Source organism: Rhea pennata, chromosome 1 (assembly GCF_028389875.1).
Source record: "Rhea pennata isolate bPtePen1 chromosome 1, bPtePen1.pri, whole genome shotgun sequence".
In the NCBI taxonomy this organism is placed as follows: domain Eukaryota; kingdom Metazoa; phylum Chordata; class Aves; order Rheiformes; family Rheidae; genus Rhea; species Rhea pennata.
This window is the reverse complement of record NC_084663.1, coordinates 136,312,428-136,330,611: the sequence shown is the minus strand read 5'-3', so window position 1 is coordinate 136,330,611 and position 18,184 is coordinate 136,312,428. Positions and strand designations below refer to the sequence as shown.

At 38.8% G+C, this 18,184-nt stretch overlaps 1 protein-coding gene across 3 annotated transcripts in view; it reads right to left on the bottom strand.

Moving 5' to 3' along the window:
* The window catches only part of GEMIN8 (gem nuclear organelle associated protein 8), a 28,671-nt gene extending 11,933 nt beyond the window's left edge, over nt 1–16,738 (bottom strand). Inside the window, exons 1-4 of one of the 3 annotated variants that reach the window (XM_062574512.1) lie at nt 16,663–16,738; nt 15,732–15,783; nt 11,011–11,049; nt 7,908–8,349 (exon numbers count right to left, since the gene is read on the bottom strand). In XM_062574512.1, the coding sequence (XP_062430496.1) occupies nt 7,908–8,349; nt 11,011–11,013 (445 nt within the window). In that variant the 5' untranslated portion in view covers nt 11,014–11,049; nt 15,732–15,783; nt 16,663–16,738. Of the gene's footprint in view, nt 1–7,907; nt 8,350–11,010; nt 11,050–15,731; nt 15,784–15,935; nt 15,998–16,364; nt 16,514–16,662 lie in introns of those variants that run through there. The other 2 variants (XM_062574528.1, XM_062574520.1) reach the window with 2 other exon arrangements.
* Between the last annotated feature and the right edge of the window lie 1,446 nt (nt 16,739–18,184).

Sequence of the window (18,184 nt, the reverse complement as noted above, 5' to 3'; positions counted from 1 at the left end):
GACATGCCCCCCTTTACTTTGAAGGCATGGTTGGAAGAGAAGAGTTATTCTTTTGCATATCTGTTTCTAAATTCTACCCATGTTGAAAGCTTTTGTGGCTCCAGTCCTACATGACATGTGCAAGGTCATGATGGAAGTCTGGAAAGGTCACCCAAATCTGAGATGGGTAGCTTAACAGCCTCTGTCTCTCTCACTTGATTTGGTGCATGTGAGGAAGCGAGTTTTGAAAAGACCCAGGCAGAAGTCTCTGAACTCTCACCTTCTACCTCCAGAGCTCCAGCAATTCCATTATGGTAACGGACTGGAATTCCATCTGGATAGCAGGAATAACTTACGTGTCTTCAAGCAAATCTGTACCAGAGGTTTATAAAAAAAAGAAAGACTTCAAATGTTAAATATTTGAGATACTTTGCTCCTATATTCTGTCCCTTGGACTGCCATTGTTTACTTACAAGGCTGAAAGTACCATGTTAAAAGAGGTCTGAATTCAGAGTCATTAGCACAGAACTGTGTCAGAGCTCCCTCCAAAAGTAAAATCATTCAGGGATCCAGAAATGCTGCATGTAGCACCTACCTGGAACCAGTAATCAACAAAGTTTAGAGGTGATGGAAAAGTGCATTAACTGTGAAGACAGACTGCCTGAGACCAGCAGCTAGCACAGAGCAGCTTTTATATCACTTTTCTCTAGAGCTGTGTCTGACAGCATGGTCTCACCTGCTCTTTTCCACAGCAGCTGCAGCTACTTTCACAGGCTCCCCTGCAGGGACGAAGAATGAAGAGAAAACTAGGGGAGCCACTCAGAGCAGCTGCAGATGCTAATGGAATAAGCAGGCAGATTTGCCTTCGGAAAGTTACCAGCACTAGTTCTCAGTAGAGTTTGTGCCCCCAGCACTACCAAACTGTTCCCATATGAGGGAGCCTTCTGTAACAACCCTCTCAAAGCTATTTCTGCTCTTACAACAAGGCTGGGAAGGGATTCCCTTTCCACATATGGCCTCTCAGCCCTGGGATCTGCTTGGGAGTTCCTTGACAAAGCTCTGCAGAGCCCAGGTACATCACAGCAATGTGTTTGGGCCTTGGAGACTGCATGGACACAAAGCAGACACTGGCACTCTGCTTGTCTAACTTAAAATTGACTTACTTCATGTATTTTCTTTGTAAAGAGCAAGTCCCAATCCTTCAGAGCTGTAAAAGTGACAATGCACAAAACAGCAAGCCATTGACATGTTTCCACAGGATCCTTCCAAGACCATCAACTATCAAGGAAGAGCACTAGAAAACAGGTATGGCACATGGACGGTAAAAGACAGGTGCAGCTGAGAAGCAATGATCTGTCCCATCCTATGCATCTTATTCTTATAACCTCAAGAAGCAATTCCAGTCAGAAGGAATTTTACCACAGCACTGATTTACTGTATTACCTAACTGTTCTTGCTGACTCATGACTAATGGACTCATGAATAACTTGTGGATAAAAGCTCTCTACGAGAATGGATAGTTAAAACTCTGTACTTGTCCAGTAAAGATAACATCAATAGCATGTCTTTTGGTCACGGAGATGACATGTAACTTAACAGTTAAGCAAAAGGCTGGGATTACCAACTCTTCTCAGACCATCCTCTTTGTTCTTCTACCACTCAAGCCTTTTGCTTACTTCCAAACGAGGCACTCAAAATCCCTTATAAATATGAAGAGTTTGAGCCTCTCAACAAACCACTTGAGGTATACACTATCTCCACTGTGTTACTGTGAAAACACTGGGGCAGACAAAAAAAGGTGACATATTCAAGCACAGGTTTCTAAAGTTTCATGTTCTCCTAATAAGGCAGCCACTGAGACAATCTTCATTTCCATAAAATGCAGGAGGAAATGGAGGTGCTTGCCACCTTGGCATTCATCTTCAGGCAGTATCTACACTACAGGTATGCTGTAGCACATGAACTTCTTTGCCTGTGCAGCCAGCTATAAATCTGCTGCAACTCAAGCACCAGTCACCCACAGCGTGCTCGGAAGAGCTGAGCCCTGTGCAGCTGCTGGCACACAGGGCAGCAGCATTCCAGGGCTCAGCTCCACTGTACTGGCCAGGCTGTGTGTTTGGGAGTGCAGTCCACAGCACCTTTAACATGCCCCCTACAAGCTCCAACTTGGGCCACCCCTTAGCACCTAACAGTAAAATGAGAGAAAGCCTAGTCTTGCACTTATATACTTTCAGGGCATGTCCATACTGCCAAAGAGTCTCAGTCTGAGGCAAAGAACAAACAAGATTTTATATACCCCAATTTCCAGTTTTATTCATTAACTCTCACATGACTCTCCGGAGCACGCAGCAAAGGATACTTCAAAACTGTACCCAGTTCAGTAAAACAGAAAGCTCACTGTTTCCTCAGCAGCTCCTCAAGCTATCTACTGTCTCTCTTCCATTAACTTGCAGAGCAGCATGTACACCTGTATAACATAATGCACACTGCGCACTGGATTGCTAGGCAAGTTATAGGCCCAGGGCCTCAGTGCATAGCGAAGCTATGTATTTTTCCAAGTTCAAGCTCTGTTTCAAGCATGAGATCCAAGGACATTTTCTTGACTATAAAATACTCCAGGAAAATCTGTGTTCCCAAACTGATACTCTAAGTACAAAGAAATCTTTGTAGTTTATGAAAGTGAAATAAAACTATGGCCAACTGTTGCTTTCCAAACGCAATTCAGAATCTTTATTTTTGCAAATATATGTATTTTTTAATACAAACATGGTGAAGATTGTGCCACTTTTTCTTGTTTCCCTCTCAGGGAGGCATTTTTCTTCTCTTAGCTTTGAGTACTAAATAACACAAAAATTTGTTCATGTGAAACAGGGCTGGCAAAGCCATAAAAGTCAATTGGACATTTATAAGGCCATCATCTACACTGCTTTGACAGACTAAGGTACAGCAGAAGTGAAGGAGACCCTGGAGACCAAAAATAAGAATCTGAACTCTGAAGTCTAGTGGAAAAGAGGCAGAGGAAAAACAGGGAGAAGCATTTACCAAAACTGAAGGAAAATGGAAACAACCCACGGTGGCAAACAACCTGCATAGCAGTCAGCATTTTCCAAAGCACCACAAAGGCTTTAAAGAAGAATAAAATCAAAAGCTTCATCCATTTGGTTCTATTCAAGTAAGTTAAAAACATGGAAAATTCCATCACACACTTCACGGAACAGGCAGAGGCAACAGTCATCTTTCAGAGAAAAAGAAACCCGAGGGGGAAAAAATTACAAATTGCAGATTTGAGACAAATATCTTCGTTCCGTTCATTCCCCTTCATTTTTTTTTAGCGGTTTTCCATCTGGCTTGAAAACTTTAGGCAATATTATTTTGGGAAAAGCTGGAGGGTATGTGTTGGCAATACAAACAGAGGCTTTCATGGAAAAAACTAGTCACGACATTAACAATTGACAGACTATTATCTGTTCATAATGAACTAACATGACTGCAGTTTCCTTTGCTTCTCTTTGTTTTAACTAAAGGACACCATCTCGTTGCCTGTTGACTACTACAGAATAGTTCTCTATGTACTTGTAATGCTGTATTGACTCAATTATATTAGTCATTTTCTCTTTAATACCATTTATGTAAAAAAGGGGAAAGAAGAAAAACAGCATAAAGACAAACTATGTATTTCAAAGGTTAAATTTAAAAGTGTAATAAATAAAATACATGCAACTAGATAATTTACCAGTTTGTTAGACCTGGGAATTTTCTTTTCTTGGTTTTTGGTCCTTTTAATTCTTAAAGCTACTTACTGTATTCTGTCTTTTACATCTAGGATGCTTGAGGAATTAAAGTATACTAGTTAGGTCTGACAGGTGTGTAACACAGAAAAATGACTTCATGCTTTGAGGGAATGTTTCTAGTTACATCTAAAAGTCTTCCCAAGAAGCAAAGTATATTAGAATATATTAGAATCACCAGTTACACTAAGAACTAAAAACAACAGGCTAGCCTGACAACAACAGAAAAAAGGGATTAAAATAACGGAATCACTATGGTTCCATTGAAGAAATAACTGAAGATTCTTTATAACCTACTGTTAGAAAAGAAATTAAACTGCCTGTAAGGGTTTTTAACTGAATGGCTTGTTTGCAGTATATTTAGAGTATGCAATAGATTTGTTGTACATTAATGTGTCTGACTGAGTTCATACAGTAAAACTCTGCTCACAATTAGTTTGGGGTATTCCAGGAACACATAACATGACTGCAGCACATAACATAATATAAAAACTAGGAAGAATTTGACCTGAATTCAAAGACCAAAAGAAATTCTGTTTGTGAATAGCTCTCCCTGCTGAAGTGTTAAATCATGCAGAGAGACTCAGAGTTTGCCAGTTTCAAAGGCTTTACTGTACAAGTTAGTGAATCACTGCAAATGCTCACTGCAAAACTAAAATTTAGTACATCATTTAGAAATCCACATGTTCTTGAAGTTTGTGGTACTTGCTGAAAAATGAAATAAACCTGAAGTTTTCTTCTTCTGTTAGTCTGACCTGGCAGCTTTTTTCACTTTCAAACTCTTCTCTTTGCAATTTATGTTAATACAGGTATATACAACCAACCTGCCTTTCCTGCCTCCACCTTCACCCTATTTAAGTCTTCCACCCTTACAGTTTGTAAGATCTTCTCTGCTGATGTCAGCGATCACTGTTACCTCCAGCAGATCCTACATCAAGCATTAGAAGTGAGAGTTTGACATGAACTAGGATTCATTTTAGTCTATCTCATTACCTTTTTATATATGGAGGAGACACAGATTGTATGAGGGAATCAACTATATCTAAATATGTAAATCAAGACTCCCATCACACACATGGCCAAAATATGCCACATTAAGGCTCTGTAGTATTTCCTAACTTTGCAGGGCTTCAAAAATACCAGACTAATGGCAGTCATCCTTCAAAGATATCAGTCCTCTACCTTCTGTACCAGTACTCTCATCCTTACACACGACATTCCTCTTTCTTTCTGTCCCATTGCTATTTGTTTCCTACATACTTTCAGATACTTCAGTAAGTTGCCAATTAACATAGGCCAAATTCTTGCATAGCTTTCAATTTAAAACAAGAGCAAACCAGGTGTTTGCTCCCAAATGAACAGCAAGGTGCAGAGGTGAAAGGCTGTGAACTCCACCTGCAGCCCTTTATCTATGTCAGAGGAAGCAAACTTCACACACAGCCCTCCCCTTAACATGCCCTAACAGCTGGCTTGTACTTCGTGTGCTTATCAAGGTGGCTATTATGCATTCTCCTCTGCCATGTCCAAATCTTTCCACTCACTTTAGAGAAAACTTAAACTCTGATCTCAACATCACAAATGTCTCTTTCAGAAATAGATACCTAAATTTCAGGCACTGCTGAGCTTTATAGCACCCAAGTTCCTTTACAGATCTGCTCATACAGTGGACAATTACGGCCCAAGACTTACAGTTTGGGATTGGAAGTAAAATGTGTCTGAGAGAAAATATTAAGTAACTGTGTTTTTTGTGTGTATCTGCATTATCTCCATTTTCCTTGAGGACTGATAAAAAAGCTAAAATGATTCCTCAACACATTATGAAAGATATAACCTGATAACGTCACTGAAATTTAGGGGTTCATTAAGCTAGGATTGCTTTGCTCAGAAACAGACCCAGGATAATGAACAACACTGTCCCATAAAAGTAGAGTAGTAGTGTCTTCAGCAGGGTCTCCATACATCTCATCAAATGAGTATTTTCCTTCTGCTGCTGCTTGTATTATTTCTTCTGATAAATTTCAACAGAATTAAAACTGTATTTTATTTTCCTTCCTCCCCAAAGAAAATTATTTCTGCACAAGCTCATACTATATTTTTAATTACTTGCAAAATTAGCATTTAGATAGCACCATTTACTGAAGAGTACTGTAGCACTTTTAAGTTTCAATTAAATCATGCACTGCACTAGTTCACTTTTGCTTGCTTTGAAGAATTACAGCCAATTATTACCCTCACTTTATCAGGAAAACTACAAAGAAACTGAAGAACACAGAAACTAAAGGCCAGAGTCTGCTTTCATTTACACGAAGATCTGCAATACTGTCACTCAAGTGAAAGGAATTACACTTACCCAGAACTAAGCTAAAAAACGGCACAGAGTCGAGACCTAATTATTCCAAAAGCTTCGAAGTACCTATGTGGTAGAAGGATCAAGGGTCAAATCTCTCCATTCTCAGTCACCAGCCTCTTCCTGATCCACTTGCTCATCGTAAAGAATCAAATCATATTTTTAGCAAGAACATAAAGTGAGAGGTCAGGAAGACATAAAATAGTTATATCAATGTTATATAGGGTATTTGTGAAAAAGAATCTCCAAGCCCAGATTTCCTAATTTCCAGGATACTGCTTTAATCACTAACATGCCCTTAAACAGCATAAATCCAAAGAAAGCATACTGCATTTCTAGACTTAGCCATGCATCTCAAAGCATCCTGTACCTCTTCAAAGGAAGATTTCAGAGAACAGCAAATTCACTCTGCAGAAGCAGAGCTACACTGATGAGAAAGGGCTGCATGTCAGGCACTACCACTGAGTTCCTTAACTCACATTCCTCCACTAACTAGAGAAGCTGCACACCACACCGAAGGAAATGTGAAGTTAATCTGGGGTGTCTCAGTTTACTAGATAAACTCCGATCAAAGAATTTAACATAATTTTAATTCTTTCTCCCAATCATTGTCTTTATTCTGCATTTTTAGAGCATTTCTTTATTTCAATATGCGTAACAAGTTCTATCAAACATTCATTTCGGGTATTTCCTTTCTGGAAAGAAATCTATTCAGTTACCATTCTGGTATGTGACTTACATGAGGAGAGTTATTTTCATCATGCTGTTTCTTAAAAACAGATCATAAATTTGCCTGCAACATTTGTACTGACAATTTACTGTATATAAAGTACAATATGATACTCAGAGTTATTGGGCTTTTTCATTTCTGTGAAATCTTAAAGGAAAAAGAGGGTTGAGACCTAAAAATGGTCAAGTCTTTGTCTTATGTCCCCTACTTAAGGGTTTGGGTCCAGATCAAGATGCAAAACAAAGAAAAATTTCTGGTACGGTACAGAATGCAGAGGACCCAAGGGATGTAGGGAGAGAAGAGAAGCCCTTGGAATTCTGCTGTTGGGTTAGCCAAAGAACAAGAAGTAAAATGGTTGATCCATATTATAAAGTACATTAAGGTTTACCCTAGGGTTGTAGTAAAGTTCTTCCTCTGGGTTCCCCTTTCAGAGATATATCATGTAATTAGATTTAACCTTAAAAATTCTGGAGTTTTCACAATATTTTGTACTGAATGGCACTAAAAAGTCCTTCAGCTAATTTAAATCTTTAACTCCAATTTTAAAATCTAGCATGAATTAATTTTGGATTTTGAAATGTAAGTATATCTAAATACTTTTAACAGAAAAGCTGACTGATTAAATGTTGTTTTAAAATTTAAGCAAATTTTGTGAGATAAACCAAAGGATAGTTAGAAATGGAATGCAAAAAAAATGCGAAAGACTGAGTGAGTGGCTCTTAAAAGAATGAATTCTGAAATAAAATACCAGTGGAATCTGTGCAATTAAGAGCACTGATCATTCTACCCACGGACAGATTTTCTTCAGAACTGAAGATGAATATTGTCTTCTCTTCCTTACAGTCATCATCTTTTCTCTCTCATAGAAAGACCTTCTAACGTTTTCCGAGCCTTATTTCTAATGAATGGTCCTGACCTGAGTGCACCCACAGGTTTTGCCTGGTTCGTTGCAGTGCCCCCTACTCCTGTAAATTGTTACAAACACTCTAAAACACTGAAGTTATCCATCATCCAACGCGATGGCCACCAAGCACCAGAAAATATACAACACACACAGACTTACGCAGTTCTTCCCGGTGCCTCTCTGTCTGGGCAAAAAACTGGCGAAGTTCTTCTGTGATCTCCATGTTACTCAAGTCATATTCTATCTCCTCTTCGGACTCAGAGCCTTCCTGCATTTCAGAGTCCCTATCAGCATCCTCCCTTCCTGGGTGGGCAACCCTGTACTGCTGAGCTCCACCATGGTACTTAGCTCTGCCACACCGCCTGTAGCTAGAAAAACAGCTAGGAGTATGTGGTAGGTCATTCCCATCCCAATCTGAGTAACGGCTACTTGGAGAGGTTGCAAAAGGATGCCATGGTAAGTGATAGAAGGACTCCATGGCTTTCCTGTAGGCTTTCTGGTGTTTATGCATCCAGCGCATGGCTAGATCATAGTGCTTCCAGTATCTTGCATACACTTGCTGAAAATACCATGGCTCAGTGTCTTCCTGTGACAATTTCTCCTGGGGAGCAGGGGGAGGAAAAAAAAGGAAGAAAGAGAACACAAACAGTAATTGAGGGGAGAAACACTGTGAAGGAAAGCCCTAAGTTTGCCTTTTAATCATCAGTCATTCTTTTCCTATGATAAACAATACATACCTGAATGAGAATGGTAAGTATTTATACGGTGCAAATGTATTACACTTCATTACTCTTACAAGAGACTTTTTCCTCATCAACTATCAATAAAGAATTCCTAATAAAGCAATAGTATACAGAAGAGATTTTCTCAAGTGTTCCTGCTACTGTGGTGAAAGTGGATATATTTCACATTTCGCTACTTGCTCATCATGAACTTCAAGAACTGGATCATTCCAAGGTGTATGCATTACAACCTATAACTGCTTTCTAAATTCAGAAAATACAAGAGATTAAAATTCCTCCATATTAAACAAGGGCATTAATTTTATCCAGTACCACATTTCCTCCATCTGCCTGAAAAGATAACTTTCACAGAAAAGGTCAAATGGCAACTCAGTCAAGTTCATATATCCATTATGGTTTCAGTTGAAAACAAGACTGTATTCAGCCAAGTACTGAGCTGCCAGTAAATCTTCCTTTTCTACTCATCAATAACCAACATATGAAAAGGAGCAATAAAGTCCCAATGACAAAGTACATGGAAAGACAGGTCTTCAGGGATAAAATGAAACATACCATCTCCTGCCCTCCAGGTAATCTTACTTTACCTGAAACAGCAGTTTCACCCTGTTAGTATTTCACCAGCAACCAAAATCCTGGTCCTTCCAGCCTTAATCCCTCTTCCTACAGACCATTTTCTCTCCTGCCTCATCCTATTCTCAAAAAGGAGGAACACTGAAGCTCTTTTAAGAAAGCCATATGGTAAACCAGGGCCTAGAACACAGTTAAAACACACATGGCAACTGAGGCTTCTTTCACCTCTTAATTTCCAGAGGAAAAGCTTCCTTCAGGGCCAAAATGGAACACCTGTACTTTTAAATCAGAAGAATTTTAATTAAATCATGCTTTGGCATATGGGAAGATTAGCTGAGGTTCTCAAAGGTGAATGTGACATTTATGGTCCTTTATTAGTTTGTTTTTTTTTTTTTAAAAAAAAAGGAAAAACTTTTTTGAAATGTGTTTTCCTGATCTGTTTCAAGGCTACAGAGTGGTGTCAGTTCAATGATCTCTTGGAGGATGAGGTATTGAACAAACTTAAGAAATACTTTCCATTCAATGCTGGCAGTATCACATGAGGTTAATTTCATTTACTTAATCTTAATTTGTTTTTACTTCCTGGTTCTCAGACAATAATGCAAATGCTAGAGTTTGTGATAATAATCGTCCCTTCTTTCTGCAAAATTGAGCTCACTACCCCAGAAAAAGTCTATAAATATTGTTCCTTTTCAAGGTAGTAACCTTGAAAAGCTAAGTGATTTTAGGTACAAAATATCTCCAGCCAATATATTCCTTGCAGAAAAAACAATACAAAACTACATTGCTCAAGAAACTCTGATCAAAAATTGCATCCTATCTGTGAAGAGTATGGGGTTCAGCCATGTGATTAAAACACCCAAATTATCTTTCCTGAAAGATAACAGTTCATGGAAGTGAGACTTTATAGGGCAGGTTCTCCTCTTAGAGTAGCACTGCCCTGCTACAAGACCACTCATTTCTGAAATTTATTCCCAATATGAATGGGTGCAAGAAAATCACCTACCTTCCACATAGAATTTACCCATTCTTAATCATCCAATCACCTAAAAACTAGCATGTGCAATGTTCTCCTTATTTATTGGTCATGCTTTGCTTAAGAATGTCAGACTGACTCCTTATCTTTCAGCACTCAGATGAGAAGGTCCTGTTGTCAAATCTGATACATCCGCAGGTTAGTTTTAGAACATTTTGTGTATTTTTTCTACTACTTAAAAATCCAGTTTGGGAACATAATAGAGCAGTTCATGCAGCTTGACAAAAGCAGAAATCTCATACATTCTACATATTTCCAAAGAGGACAACTTTTGAGCTCTAGAAGAATGTGTTATCTTCAGTTCTTTTTAAATGTTTCTAAAAAGGGCCTTGACAACTTTACTGAAAGCTCTGGAATCCAGCTGGCTGGTTTGCCTAGCTGACTAGCTCCAGTTGTTAATTTCAGGGAGAGGAAGACAAAAAGCCAGTTCATGTAGGCAGAACTGTGATGCTGGTGCCCGTCCAAATACTTTTTGTGGCTTTTTTGTTCAAAGTGACCCTTGAAAACCTCTTTTATATTTGAATTTTAAAAATCCATCTGTTCAAAAAGAAAAGTTACGGAAATGTTTTACAGTTGGGTGGAGAAAGGAAAGGAATACCTTAAAGTCTAACTTAGTTCTATGTCTGTGCTTTTTCAGCTGTGAAATAAATGGAAATAAGAGATTTCCTCAAGTGAACAAAAGCTATAAATCTAAGACAAATGATCAGGGTCCACAGTTATTTTTCCTGTTATGTCTCCTGAGTCTTCCCAAGGGTAGACAAATCAGAGCGTTTAATCTGAATTCTATTTTGAATGCAGTTTAGCTCCTTTCATATATAATTTGTGCATGTCTGTATTGACAGTAAAAGTGTTTATATGCATTTCCCATACATAGGACTAGCTTATCACAAAGACACCCATAAAGACTGCTTACCATCTCTTGTGGAGTTTCTTGTGGAGTGATCAAGGTAAACTAGAAAAAAATTGTATATATGTTTATGAATTAAACAAATACTAAGATGGCCACAAGTAATTAATATATTTTAACAAACTTCAATACTATGGCCTATAGCTATTAAATATTCCTCCTGGTTGTGGCTAGTGAAAGTCTCTTATTTATGGCTTTTGATTAGCTTCAGAAATAATCTCAATTCTTAAAATTCCTCACTACAATTTGAAAGTTAAAAAGGAGCCATTTTTACTATTTTTACCACAGTGTAGTCTAAAATGCTGAAACTGAAGAACACACTTTGTTTCATTACCCTTATCTTTTCCGCTTTCTCCCACAACTTACACTTCTACAACCTGTATTTTCTAAATTAATGGCATAAAATCATACACTTAAATGCAGCACATCATTTTCCATTTTCTCTTTTTAGCAGCATCTACATAGAGACATCCGTAACAGGAGCAATTTCAGGAAAATGCCTAAATCCATCTTGACAGCACACAAGTGGTAAGGTTTCTGATTTAAACATGTGATGCACTTCTACTTGCATACAATTCCTCATTTTGTTTTATTTCTTTTTTTCTTCAGACATCTCATCCCAATCTTGCCAACAGTAAAGGAAACAAACCAATTTGGATTGTAATCATATCCTCAGATGTGAAGAAAAACAGAGAGGAAGAGGGGCAACTGGAAAATAAACAAACAAAAAATCCCCAGGGAGTACAAGATACCTATAATCACCAGGCAGGGTTTAAAATTTTCAATGTGATTTGCCAGCACAAACCATTTAGAAATATTACAAGTAATTCCCTCCCTACCTGGCAATATTTAATTACATTAAGATCACATATTTTTCCTCATGTTATCACTCACAGCTTGAACTTGATGCTATGCAAAGCTGGTGAAAGATAACAGGAACTCAATGCACTAAACTACCCGAAAGTACTAATGTGCCAAATTACTACTAGGACACGGTAAAATGCTATTTTCAGCTTTACTGGAATATAGCCAGCAGCATTTTCTTTTTCAGAACTACTACAGATTTATACTAGTGTAACATGAGAATTCTTCCCAGTGTGTATGAACACAGGACATACACCACAGTTGTACTGTCTCATACATACTAATTAAATAGCAACTTTTTGCCTCTTGAAACAAGCAGTACTGAGTGAAAGGAAAATAGGAACTGGTAATATTCAAAGAAAATGCTACCACTAAGACAAACTATCACCCTTTGCATAGCACAGAGCAAGCTCAAATGCATAAACCTGTGATCACATCAACCTATCTACAAGAAGTCCTACATACATGAGAAGTCTCATTGCAACTAAAGGAAACACTCATGCAAGTAAAGGCTTGCAGAATTGGGCATTAGGCAGCCAAATGTGCGACTTCATCGTATTCTCTCCTGTCTGCCTAGAGGAAGAAGAATAAAACATAGAGCTAAGTCCACTCATAAAACACTGCAGTGACTTGTACCACTAGTAAGCCACATATACATTAAAGACTCATGGGAATTAAGATGTTTGAAGCGAACGAAAATGAATAGTTCATGCTACCTGTTCAAAACTTGTGTTTCCATTCTCGTGGCTTACATATGTACTTATTGTCTCTTCTACATCTGGACAGCGTCAAGATCACTGTAAGACTCTTTTTCTCATACTTTAAAACCTAAGCTCATGGTAATGAATTCTTTCATTTTCCACTTCAGAAAAATGATGTATATTAGAAGTTCACGATCACTGTAGTTCTTACGTGGCAGAAGTCTTCGAAAATAGCTTCAACTTAAAGAGCAATCAGGTTCACAACCTAATGTAAACACACTATTCTCACAGTTTTTAAAGCAGTAGATGGTGAAGTCTTATGCTACATCAGTATACAGCATATACATATGCTCTCTGAAGGGAAAAGAGAGGAAAGAGAAAAAAAATCTTGGAAAAAATCTATCCAACTATACTAGTTTACTCAATATGAAAAATCTGTTTTGCCAAGTAGAATAACTTATTTTCATAAATAATTATGAAACATGACTAAAAATATAAGGCATAGCATAACATATCTACAAGCTGGGACACTAAATTAAAGAATGAATTCATTTTTATTTTATGTTGAATTATTCTTCCAAAAATAATGCAAATATGCAAAATAGGAAATACTGTAAGCAAAAAATAAATGTGATAATTCTATATTTTTAAAAATAAAACATGAAAGCAACTGACCATATGAAATTAACCAGAAAATCTAAAATTTTAAATATCTGCTTTTCTATATTCATCAATAATGATAAAAAAATTTTAAAAGTTACTTTTAATAAATTTTATTTCCTTTTTTTCACTTTCAAATATTTCTCCATTGAGATTAAATACGGTTGCACTGCCTTTCATCAAAATATACCTGTCTCTATGAAATAAGCATTAATGAAAATAAGTAGATCTAACTAAAGCAATGTCAATTCCGCTGGAGTCAAAAGAAGTTGAGACAGTATCTGTCATATTCTGAGAAACAGCTATGAAATACTGTTTTTTTTTTTTTTTTTTTTTTTTTTTTTTTTTTTTTTTTTTTTTGGTAACTTGGTAATATAATTCATACTACAGGAGCAAAGCCCTCTAGTGGAGTCTTGCACACAATGCTTCCAACCGCCGTATTTGAAGTTACTGGTAGAGATCAAAAAGACCCACTGATGTGGTGAGAAGGAGGCTTTGACCTTATTCAGAATACTGAAGAGCATAGGATTAATTAACCTGTTGTACAGTTTAAGATGAAAAGACAAGATGTAATTAAAGAAGGTGAAATTGCAACAAATTTGGCCAAGAACTTTATTAAATAATATATAAAGCTTTTCTGAAGAAGGAAACTATATTTAAATCAGAAACGCCAAAACTACTAACTACCTAAGATGATCGCATCTTTCGCTTACTGCTGCTGCTGCTTTTGTATCTGCTCATTTAGCCTGTGTGACCTGTACTTTTCGGTCAGGTCAGAGATGTTCCTAAGTTTCTGGAAATGGCCAGTAACAGATACTTACTAAAATGCAACACTAGAATAAACATACAGAAAATACTATTTCTGATATATTTCCTCTGATTCCTGCAAGTGGCTGTTTAGATACTTTTTCAGGTCCAAACTGCCTTTGGCATTTAAAAGCTAACATCCGACTTATATTCCATAAATGTGACATTTCTCTGAATCCATGAATGCTTGGGGCTTTCACAACCTCCCATGGTAATGGGTTTCACAACGCAGTATGTTAAACACCGGTTTTACTATGTACTTCAAACTCACCCCTCTAATCAGTGATAATATACTGATAATATACTGACAGATTCTTTATACCTATAAGATTTTTATGAATAGGGCAGATTTAAAACATAAACATATCAGGAACTACAAGCATATTTTAAAAAAATGGCTTGTCATAGAATGGGAACAGAGGAATGTGCCCAGGGTCATCAGGATTTTTTAAGAAAGACAAGCATATCACTAGTACGCAATCATCGAGGGTAACAGCACATAAGGTGTCAAGAGGAACAGAATACCCATTTTAATGGGTACCAAAGTTCTCCTACCCAAATCAGTACCTCAGGCAGAAGGAAATCGGTGAAATATGTGAACGGGGTGGGGGGGGGGAGGGGAGAAAAGGGAGAGGGTGGAAAGAAAAGGATTCTTATCACAGTATCTTAAAAACAGGATCTCCAGAAATATATTTCTAGAAATCTATGTGAAAAATAAAACAAATAGGTACTGCACATCCAGTATTCCTGCAGGACACTATTTTTCATTCCACTTGTTCAAATCAGTGAGTGGAATTTCTGGCCAGCATATCACTCAACACATAAAATTGGCTGAACCTTAAAAATAGATGTAGAAATTAGAAACATTCATATTAGAGTTTTTTCAAAAATAAGGTGAATATTTAGTACAGCAATTCATATTTCAGAAGATTAAATTAATCAGAAAGGAAAGCTTCCACCCTCAGAACCTGTGAATAGAGAAATCATGTGTTTAACAAAATTCTGATTAAAAACATCACAAATTAAGGGAAAAGGCTATCCATACTGCTACTGATGACAGCAAGGTGCAAAAGAACACCCTCCACCATTCTTGTTAATTCAGCATCCTCCTCCTAAGGCTTTAGTGGATTTGACTATACTACCTGATTAGTTCAAAAAAAAAAAAAAAAAAAAGCCTTTTGTTAGGCATCTCCAATTAGCCAACCTTCTCCAGTTGTGTCAAATATATAAAATGTTGACGTCCTACTACACATTCTCAAAAATACACCAAGAGTCCAGTAAGAAAAGTATGCCTTATAACAGTATCAATAGTAGGTATCTTCCCACAAACACCTATTTCATTTTATACTTCTAATGCTTACTTTAGTGCAAGATTACCATCAGGAGAAGAGAAGGTGTGAAGAATATTTGGGCGCTATACTTCAGATTAATGCTGTGTACTGCTGGTGTATTACATTAACTTTAATACCAAAGTGCCCCAGTTACAGTTATGCAGAAATTTAAGTCTGATTTAAGTCTGTGAATGCCAAGGAAGTTGGCAGCACAAATATTTCCCTATTAAAAAAAAAAAAAAAAAGTAGAAATCCACAACTTGTTTGTGCATGGCTGCAAACATAGGATTTGGCAGGCACTTAGGATTCAGTTATAGTTGACTATTATCCAACTAGGAGAATCAGTTGAGCTATGAAAACCTACCGATCACTATGATGTCTTCACATCAATGTCCTCACCCCAGCACTGGTAATTCCTGCAAACAGAAGGTGAACAAATTACATATATGACAAAATGATGTTCAGGGCTTGGGTAGTTCTCTTAACTATTAAACCTGTCCTCCCCCCCCCCCCAAAAAAAAAAAAAAAAGCCAATCAAGCTTTAGTATTTGTTAAGGCGTATTTTTACCAAAGCAGAGCCTGATACAGTGTAATCCTACAGTGCTCTCAAGCAGAGGGTCTTCTCTGGGACTGAGGAGAGAAATCCAAAAGCTATTTGGACAAGAACCAGAGGCTACAGGTGAAGTGCTGTACCGTTATTAGCAGTCCCAGTTAGCTTTTTGTTTCACAGGCTTTTGTCACTTTAGTCATAAATAACAGCAACATGGATGGGAAGGGGAAGAAACTTCCAGGCTATAGCTGTTTTTAAAGGCAACAATAACCTCCTAGCCCAAGACCTGCAGTGCTCAAGCTCTGATCAGGGTCCTCAAGCATCAACATATCACACACACACACACACACAAGGATAAACAGCTCTTGATTCTGCCAAGTGCTGCAAACAGATGACACGAAGATGGGGCAGGAAAGCAGGCTGCTATGCTAAGGTTTACCCACGCACCCCAACCTCCACCACATGCGCACAAGCCTTCTCAGCCCGGAGGCCTGCATCTCCCGCAGGAAAGACATGGAAAAGCCCCGACACTCTAAGCCGATTTGTGTGCAGTAACCGCCCCCGGCGCCCCGCCACAGGCTCCGAAAGCAAAACTAATTCCCTCCCACACCGTTTGCTTTCCCGCCAGAGCCGCCGCCGCCGCCCTTCCCCCTCCGCCTCCCTCCGTCCCCCAGCAGCCCTCTCAGGGCAGCGGCCACGGCGGCAGCTCCGCGAGGAAGCGGGGGCGCCGCCACCCCGCACCCACCCGGCGGAGCGGGGCTGCTGCCGGCGCGCGGAGCCGAGCGCGGCCGCCCCCAGCGCTTCCCCCTTCCCTTCCCTTCCCTTCCTTTCCCTTCCCTTCCGGCGCGGCGCGGCGCGGCGCGGCGAGCAGCACCTCCCCAGCACCTTCCGCCCGGCCCCTTCCCTTCCCTTCCCTTCCCTTCCCGCCCGGTGTCGCGGCGCCATCTTGTGGCATCGCGGAGAGGCGCCGTTGCGCGCCCGGCTGCCTCCGGGGGGCCGGAATGTTTTAATTCCTAAAATTTCTGTTTGGTTTTTGGACAGTTGTTGAGCTGATACCTTCACAGGACTATGTGTGAGCAGTCAGTTCAGGGCCGCCTGTCACTACCGGTGTAGCTGTGATTGCTTTCTCCCCTGTACAGTATTTTACCTCTGCCTACCTTAAATTTTCCTTGCAGTTTCATTACCTGCTGTTATCATGTGGTGCCGTTCTTCTTCGTGGTCAATGAAACCCTTATCTTTACCATAACTAGGCAACAGTACCATTACCAAGCTTTCACAAGCTTTCACACACCCGTGCTGTTCTCCACATCATTTTTGGGCGCGTTGAACAGTGCAAGCCTGGGTCCGGGCAGGATTTCCTCTGGTTGTCATCTTCTAGTTCTGGACAACTAACATTTGCCTCTCCTCTCTAATTTTCCTATTTTTAATCAATGTTTCTATACAAGAGCTTCCTATTCTATTCCCATTTTTTAGCTCTTTTCAGCGTTGACATAACTGCCTGCCTGCTGAAAATCCAAGCAAACTATAACAAGACAATTTGCCATGTTTACCAGCTCCAATTAAAAAACTCTCATGTGAAGCATGACTTCACTTTACAAAGAACTATATCAGCTCTCCTTCAATGTATCAGGTCTCTGCATATATCTCCCATATATCTACTGAAGTTATTCTTTGAAATAAATTCCACTAATTTGCCTGGTATGGGAATTGGATTTAATAGTTTGTAAGCTCCCCAGATGTTTTTAGGAAGCCATTTTATAAGTGCCATCAATTCAGCTACCTTGTGCTTTTGCACTGAAAAAGTTTTAAGTGATGCAACTTGTTGATACTTGAGTTCAAGCTTTAATTCAATTTTTAGTTCCTTTCAGAATGGCTAGGTAAATCTTACCTGGCCCCGCAGATTTTTCACTATTTGCTAAGCTTCTACTTTTAGAAGCTAGTTTTTTGTCACCTGCACTCAGATGTCAGCTGAGAAAGATGGACCTTTCAAGACACTAGCATAGGAGCCTCTCAGAGTTCCTCTGTGATGAATACAGATGTTAAAAAACTGCTTTTCCTGCCCCGCTCTGGTCTGTGTATTGCCACAGGTAGATCTGGCTTGCCTTCTCTACCTCACACATTGGTGCATGATTTTAGGTATAGTAAACTGATGGCTGAAAGTTGCAGGCAGCAGAGCATCTAGTTTAACCCAGAGAGTCACTGAGCTAAGAAAAAAGATGTTATGCACAAAAGGTATTATGCAAATTCATATAAGGTACATCTATCTG